Source organism: Ictidomys tridecemlineatus, chromosome 7 (assembly GCF_052094955.1).
Source record: "Ictidomys tridecemlineatus isolate mIctTri1 chromosome 7, mIctTri1.hap1, whole genome shotgun sequence".
Classification (NCBI taxonomy): domain Eukaryota; kingdom Metazoa; phylum Chordata; class Mammalia; order Rodentia; family Sciuridae; genus Ictidomys; species Ictidomys tridecemlineatus.
In genome coordinates, this window is record NC_135483.1 from 192,919,922 (window position 1) to 192,928,045 (window position 8,124).

An 8,124-nucleotide genomic window follows, 5' to 3' on the forward strand; every position below is an offset into this window, starting at 1 on the left:
TAAAGACAAAGTCTTTATTCCATTAAGAGCATCCCTAGAGAAAACATGACCCGGCTTTAACACATCTTCAGTGGGTCTGGAAGGAAAAGAATTGGAGAACAACATTTGGTGAGAAAGGAGTGAGCCTCAAGAGATCCAGGAGTCATTCCTCTGGCAGGGAGAGAGGCTCTTTGTGGACTGTAGCCTTTCAGAGACTGTGGCCAGATACAAGATTAGGGAGGCAGAGACTTCGGGGTGGCCTGGAGGAATGTGCACAGGAAGAGGAAGCCCTGAGTAGGTGTGGTTGACCTGAGGGTAAAGTGGTAAAGCGTGAGGTTTCCAGCATGTCGTTGAATTGGACTCTTGAAAAGCAAAAAGATATTTGCCAAGGGAAAATATGATAAAATCCTGAAACTAAAAGTACCCAGTAAAATTTAGGAGCTCTTCTAAAGTTTTTGTCTTGAGTGGAGGAGGGCTCATCAGAGTGGGGAATCCTTTCACTACAAGGTGAGAGGGTCTCCTCCCTTTTGGAAGGAGTCAAGGGGTGGGGGAATCAAAGGTTATTTTCAGTTAACATGTTGCTTCACTCTTTGGCCATTCCAGTGGCTGTGAAGTTAGGGCAAGGTTTAGAGGAAGTATTAGCAGGAGAGGGATCAACCCCAGCTTTATCCAACCCCACAAAAGCTGGCACAGGGCTGGGTGCTGGCTGTGATAACACGATTTCTGTGGTTGCTCTGTTGTCACCTGTAGGTGAACTTTCATGCCATTTGAGCTTAAGTCCTGCTATTCAACTGGATGTTTGTGGAGCTGTGAGCTTGACATTGTGTTTATCACATTCTCCTGGTTGCAGAATGGGTGTGGGAGAGTGTAAAAGATAGGAAATTAGACTCTGGCCTTTTCCCTACAAGATTAAATGTAGCCTATAGGAGTGAAGGTCAGCCATTCACATCACTGAGTAGGAAAGTGCACTTATATGTGATCTGCCTCAGGAAAGAGGGAAGGAGGCATGTGGTCTTGATCCCTGGAAGAGGGATTTTAGAAGAGCCATGGTCAGGATGTTCTTGCCATTGACCAAAAATGTGGTGTGGTGGGCAGAATGAGTTGGCCTCTCTGACCTAGTTGATGAGACCATTGGATAAGGTCAGCTGCTATGATGAGCCAGACAACTTCTGAGGGTCTGAGCCTGGTGAGGGTGGGTGGGAGTGGCTCCTCCCTGGGAAGGCTGCTCAGTGTTTGCACTTTTCTGTCCATGTCTGTGGTTGAGCTTGGCAAATGTTGCCGTTCAAGTGACACATGCTGAGCCCCATGAGAAGTCTTCTGTACCTCACAGGTAGGTTTACCAGGGTCCTGGCTTCCCCAGTATCATATCCCAGGGAACCCCCAGTTGTATGCAAACCTACCATTTCACAATTGCATCAGTGGCCTTGATATGCTTCGTGAACACATAAAACTATCTGGGAGACTCTCAGGGTAATCGGATCATTAATTACCTAGGGCTGGGGAGGATTGCCATGATTATCAGAGCTCCATTTTCCCAAAGTGGGACGGCCACCCTGTGTGCATGAATGTACATGGCTGTGTGTATGTGGCTGTATATGGCCGTGTGTGCATGTACATGGCTGTGAATGAGTCTACATGGATGTGCGTGCATGTGTGTGCATAGATATGTGTGTGCACCTCCGCTTTTCTTTTGGGAAATGAGCACATTGCCTGGATTCCGAATCTCAAGGCGGTCCCACTGGTAACCTTGTAAAGCTCCTGTGGGGGTAGCAAGGGAGGGGAAATGATATAAAATTCCCAATTTTTGCCTTTCACATTGTTAGAAAGACATCCAGTTCATAGCTTAATGTATATAGTCACTAAAGAATATGAGCAAACAATTAACTGGGAATCTCTCCTATGGCTCTAGGAATTTGAAGCCTATGTCAACGCCTCTGGAGAACATGGAATTGTGGTTTTCTCTTTGGGTTCAATGGTCTCAGAGATTCCCCAGAAGAAGGCTATGGAAATTGCTGATGCCTTGGGCAGAATACCCCAGACGGTAAGAAGGCTCTGTATATCACTCCTCTATGCCTACCTTCATAGAGACTTATAGTAGCTAAATTAATTCCACTAGTTGCAACTGAAGATTTGGCCATTCACTTTCCCTAATCCAAAGTGGTTTTTATTTGTTATTTATTTCACTTGTTTTGGTGAAATTTAACCCTTAACTACCTTTAAACCATGGTCCCCTTCACTCAGAAGTCTCATTTTTCTCTAAGAGACACTTGTAGAGACCTTTAGTTAAAAATGGAGAATTCAGATAAAAATAAATAACATGTTGTTTCTTCATATTAATTGGAGCATTTCTCCAGAAGGCTGTTGGTTAGAACACTCGCTTTCTTTCACGTGCTGTTCTTCATCCACTGCTGTCTTCAGTAAGCTTTCCCCTGAGGCGCACAAGGGGAGCCCTGGTGCGCAGCCGGTGCCCGGGGAGGAGCCTCGCCGGCCGCCCAGGCCCGCGGCGTTGCAGGTCTCGGCCCTGCAGAGGTCATGCGCATTCTCTTCCTTCAGAGGACTTGCTGCCCGGCTGCTGTCGCGGGGCTTTTTTATTTTGTTTTAAATCCTGCCACATTCTTTTATGAAGATGTCCCTTTCGCCTCTGCAAGGTCCTGTGGCGCTACACGGGAACTCCTCCATCCAATCTCGCGAAGAACACGAAGCTCGTCAAGTGGTTACCGCAGAATGACCTGCTTGGTATGTTGGGAGGGTCGGAGCCGGGCACGGGCGCGGGCTCCCGGGTGGTTGCGCTGGGTGCTGGCCTGCGGGTCTGGGCGGCCACGCCCTCCCTGTGTGCTTCTGTGGGGCCCAGCGCAGCCCCCCCGGGCCTCAGCCGCAGGACAGCCGCATCCCTCACGGTTCTGCCTCCCAGGTCACCCGAAGACGCGCGCGTTCATCACGCATGCTGGCTCCCACGGCATTTACGAAGGCATATGCAACGGGGTACCGATGGTGATGATGCCCTTGTTCGGTGACCAGATGGACAATGCCAAGCGCATGGAGACGCGGGGAGCTGGCGTGACCTTGAATGTCCTTGAGATGACTTCTGATGATTTGGCAAATGCCCTAAAAGCAGTCATCAATGACAAAAGGTAAGAGAGAGGGTAAAGAATACCACCTGTGTTTTCCCCTTTGGGTTCACCGTCAACATTCTGGTGTGAAAATACCCCCAAAACCAGACTCATAAATAAGATAATTTGGGGATTCACTTTATGAAAGGACACTTTAGTTCTTATGACCTTTTATTTCCCCTACTAGATTTAAAATTTTATTTAACAAAAGAGTCACCATAATAGGTGCCTCATCTATGAGTTTCTGCAGAGAGAAATGTTCTGTTACAAGAAGCAGAATGTCCCTAAGACAAAACAAGCCCAGGTTCACAAGTATAGTGTTTCCTCTGAGGCCTTGTATCCACGAGGCATCGCACAGGTGGACGTTCTGTGATATCACAGACAAAAGCTGAGAAGAAAAGCAAATGCTCGTTTTTTCAAAAATGACTCTTGAAAACTGTTCTGTGGGCAAGAGCCATCAGATCACATGCTATCTGCATGAAGTGTAAGGTAATGCTGTCAAGCCGACTCCCAGCCAGGGGAAGAAATGATGGCCAGCAGTGTGTCCCTTCCAGCAATAGATAGTGTGTGTGTTTGCATGCCTGTATGTGTATGTGTGTGTCTGTGAGAGTGTCAGGAGTGTTGTCGTTGTCTATTTTCGTTGCAATAACAGAATACCTGGGGCTGGGTGACTCATAAAGATAGACGTTTACTGGCTCACAGTTCTGGAAATTGGCGAGTCCAGGGTCTGGGAGTTGCACTTGGTGAGGGCTTCACACTGTCATAAGGTGGCAGAAAAATGGAAGGGTAGGGCGTTTGTCAAAGAGACGGAACACGGGGAACCCTTGTTTGCAGCAACCTATCCTCCCAGTAACCACGCCTGTCCCACAGAAAGGCATTCATGGCTCTCAGTGACCTAATCTCTTCTTATAGGCCCCACCACTCCTCTAACTCCTGCATTTGGAATTAAAGTCCCCACATCTGAACTTCTGGGGACACATTAAAACCACAGCTTACCCAGGTTGCTTTCTTTAGGAAGATGCACCAATTGGGAGGACAGATGAGAATAGCTGGGTTGCATTCACCTGGAAGGACACAGTACACTGGGGACACAGCAAGCCTGGCCAGGGGAGGCGGGAGAGGACTGAAGACTGGCTCCCAGATTTGAGGTGCTAAGTGTGTGCTGTGCCAGTGGATAGGCGGGAGAAGGCCACCCGACCCTGGGCTGGAGTGCTCGGTGAGCAGGAGATGTGGGTCGCAGCCCTTCCTCTCCTGGGCATGGTCTTCTGACCTGGCACTTCAGGCCCACTGTTCGGCCCACGCACCAGCACGCTGGCCGCCTGGCTTCAGTCCATGTGTTGATGAAACTCACATTAGTCACGTGACTTTGCTCCTTGGCTCAGTAGTGTAGATGACTACATGTGACATAAAAATGACTACAAGTTCTCTAGTGTGTTATTATTTCATTTTTCATTTTTTTTTGTGGTGCTGGGGATGGAATCCAGGGTTTCATGAATGCTAGGCAGATACTCTCTCACTGAGCCACATCCCCTGCTCACATTGTTATTTTTAAAGAACACTAACCCATTAGCTTAAGTTATTATCTAACTTCAACTATTTGTTTCTGAGCAAAACATCTCTGTCTCCATGTTTCTAACAGTCTAAGCTAGGACTGTACCTATGCAACACAAAGAAAAATGGAAAAGTCTCAAGTATCAGTTTATGCAGACAACCATGCCATCATAGGTGCTCAATAAATATTGAATGAATGGCTGGCTGGGTGTGGTGATGCACATCTATAATTCCAGTTATTTGGGAGGCTGAGGAAGGAGTATTACAAATTCAAGCCCAGTCTAGATAACATAGCAAGACCCCATCTCGAAATTTTAAAAAAGTAAATTGAACAAATGTGACTGAAATTTCTAAGAAAATTTAATATAAGAGCTATATAAAAGGAAGCTATTTAGCCAGATTTATGGCCAAATATGAATATTATGTTATGGTAATATATTTAAATAAAATACCGATATATTTAAGAACAGCAATGATCATAAGTCCTGAAGAGGAGTATCTTACTTTTCTCTCTTTCCTTCTCCTTCTTCTAATTTATCAGCACACCAAAGTGTCTGCCCATTTTGGATTTGTTTGTTCTGATTCAACTAGCAGCACTGTCTAATAATCAGAATCCATCTTGCATTAGCAGTTTGCATAGGCAACTTCAGGCTAAATTGAGCACACAGGTGGTTTGGTGTGTCAGTGAGTCAGTTGAGAGTGTACCCACCACCTTGGAGTTAGCACTTCAAAATGGTTTTTCTTTGGCCATGTGGGAGGCCACCTAACATTTATGACATGACTTTTTCCTTCATTTTACTATAAAGTAAGATTTTTAAATTTTTCTATAAGTATAATCTAATATTACACAAAATTCCTGTTTCATTGTTTTACTATAAAAAAGCATAATCTAATTCCCACAAAAATATAACTAAGAAGTAAAGTAGGAAGCAAGGTTTTAAAAATGTGTAAAAGTACAATTTGGGGTCCCAGTCTCCCTCCCTCCCTCCCTTCCTCTTTTCTCCTCTCCTCTTTTTCTTCCTCACCTTCTTCTTATGTACACAGAACATTAATTGAGAGAGAGAGAGAGTGTGTGTGCGTGTGTGCGTGCTTTCTGATTAGAACAGAAATACAGTTCTCTACCAAGTTCAGAAAGTCTGGTAATGTCCTCCCTGGCCACCAGCATGAAGGGTGGCTTGTTCATTGTCGAGGATGTCCTGGGCACCCACACATTTGTCTGTGTGTCTAGCTACAAGGAGAACATCATGCGCCTCTCCAGTCTCCACAAGGACCGCCCCATTGAGCCGCTGGACCTGGCTGTGTTCTGGGTGGAGTTCGTGATGAGGCACAAGGGGGCCCCGCACCTGCGCCCCGCCGCGCATGACCTCACCTGGTACCAGTACCACTCTCTGGATGTCATTGGCTTCCTCCTGGCCATCGTGCTGGGAGTGGCATTTATCGCCTTTAAATGTTGTGCCTACGGCTGCCGGAAGTGCTTTGGGAAAAAGGGGAGCGTGAAGAAAGGCCACAAATCCAAGGCACATTGAGAGGTTGGTGGGAAGTAGGGTGAAATTTTGATCTATCCTCCAATCAAAGGTAAACTTGAAAATAGGGTCAGTGTTAAATTCTTTTTATTCTTATTAAAGAAATATTTTGCCATAGTTAGACATTCCCAGAGCATTTTATAAAAAGGAAAGTAATTTAATAGCTAGTTAAAGGTAGATAAAGGTATTAGATACAAATTCTGCGTCAGTATTTTCAATCTGGCTGTGCCTGTCTCCTCTCCTGTGGCTTACAGACAGCCTGGGCACTCTGGGTTATTTTCCTTATGCAGTCGTGTGGCCTGTTTGGGAACACAGGATTCAAGGTTAGTCCCACAGTTTCCCCTACTTCACATGGCGGTTTTCATGCCACCATCTTGGTTTGTGGACTGCTGTGGACCAGCCCGTGAGTCTCCAGTGACAGTCAGTCTTCACTTAAGTTCAGGTTCCTAGGAGGCACTTTTTATATCTGAAGAAGGAAGCCTGTATATGAGAGGGTGGGTCGGAGCCTTGAGAACAGTGTATGATTACTGACTTTGGGGAAAAATAATGATGCTATAAAATTGATGGACGATGCATTTGCAAGGATGATCATTATTTGTGTCAATGATAGAAACCAAGTACATTTTATCTGATGTTTTTCACAACTAAAAATTTGTGAATAAATTGGCATAAATTATTTTTTCTGTGTTTTTCTTTATATTGGTGTTGCATTTATTTATTATTAAATTATATTTTCTAATTATGGATGCAAGATAAGACAGAAAATTGAAAAAATATAGACGTTGACATATCACACATTAGAAAAGAGGATTTGCCAATAATCACATTGCCCCGAAATAACCATCGTTCCTCCTATAGTTTGGAGCCTGAATGTCCCCCAAAAGTCACATGTTGGAGGCTGGTCCCCAGCCTGTGGCATATTGGGGGGTGGTGAAACTTTTAAGAGGTGGGGCCTACTGGGAGGAAGTTAGGTTGCTGGGTGAGCCCTTGAAGGGGACATTGACACCTGCCCCTTCCTCTCTTTCTTTGCTTCCTGGCCACCGTAAGGTAAGCAACTTCTTTCCCAATGTGCTTCCACCATGATGTGCTGCCTTACCCAGACCAAAAGCAGCATGTCCAAGTGACCATGGACTGAAACCTCTGAAACCGTGAGCCAAAATAAACCTTTCCTCTTTATAAGTTGATTTATTTCAGTTAGTTTTTTACAGTAATGCTGATTAACAGCATTAACCTGTATTTTAGCACATACAAATATTGCAGATACACCAAATATAGCTAGTATTTTCCAACATTCTGTACTCACTTTGCATTACTACAACAAAATAACCTGAGGCAACTAACTTATAAAGGAAAAAGGTTTATTTAGCTCACAGTTTAGAGGTTAAAAGACCTGGTGCCTTTGAACTGTTCCAGTGGCGCATCAACCTCTGTTCTGATGAGGACGGCAGGAGGTGGCACATCGTGGCAGGAACCTGTGTAAGAGCAAACAAGTGACTACATCTTGAGCCAGGAGGGGGGAGAGTGAGAGCAAGAACGAGAGTGAGAGAAAGAGACTGAGGTCTCACAGTGCCCTGTGAGGGCACATCCCCAGTGACCTAAGGACCTCCCACTAACCCCACCTCCTAAAGACCCCATCACTTTCCAGTGAACCCTTCTGCAGACCCCCATGAGACCCACAGGTCTTTGGAGGACAGATCTAAGCTCTTGCATTCTTTTCCTCACCCCCAGAGTTTCGTATCCATCTCACAGTGCAGAACCCCAAGAGTTAATTCCATCCCCAAGTCAGTGTTCCAGCAATGCTCAGAAACAAGTCCAAAGTCTCGTCTGAGACTCAAGGCAAATTCAGTGGTGAGTCCTTTTTAAAACAAAAAAGCAGGTTACATATGTAGAAGGTACAATGGCAGGAGAGTCGCAGGGCGTGCATTTCTATTCCTAAAGGGAGGCATGCAGAAAGGAAAAGG

General features: G+C 45.5%; 1 protein-coding gene across 5 annotated transcripts in view; it reads left to right on the forward strand.

The window, feature by feature from the left end:
- The window catches only part of LOC101973439 (UDP-glucuronosyltransferase 1A6), a 76,096-nt gene extending 69,257 nt beyond the window's left edge, over positions 1 to 6,839 (forward strand). For all 5 annotated transcript variants that reach the window (XM_078018265.1, XM_040268042.2, XM_040268040.2 and 2 more), the window contains exons 2-5: positions 1,889 to 2,020; positions 2,628 to 2,715; positions 2,891 to 3,110; positions 5,869 to 6,839. In XM_078018265.1, coding sequence (XP_077874391.1) covers positions 1,889 to 2,020; positions 2,628 to 2,715; positions 2,891 to 3,110; positions 5,869 to 6,166 — 738 coding nt within the window. In that variant the 3' untranslated portion in view covers positions 6,167 to 6,839. The remainder of the gene's footprint in view (positions 1 to 1,888; positions 2,021 to 2,627; positions 2,716 to 2,890; positions 3,111 to 5,868) is intronic.
- Positions 6,840 to 8,124: the final 1,285 nt, after the last annotated feature.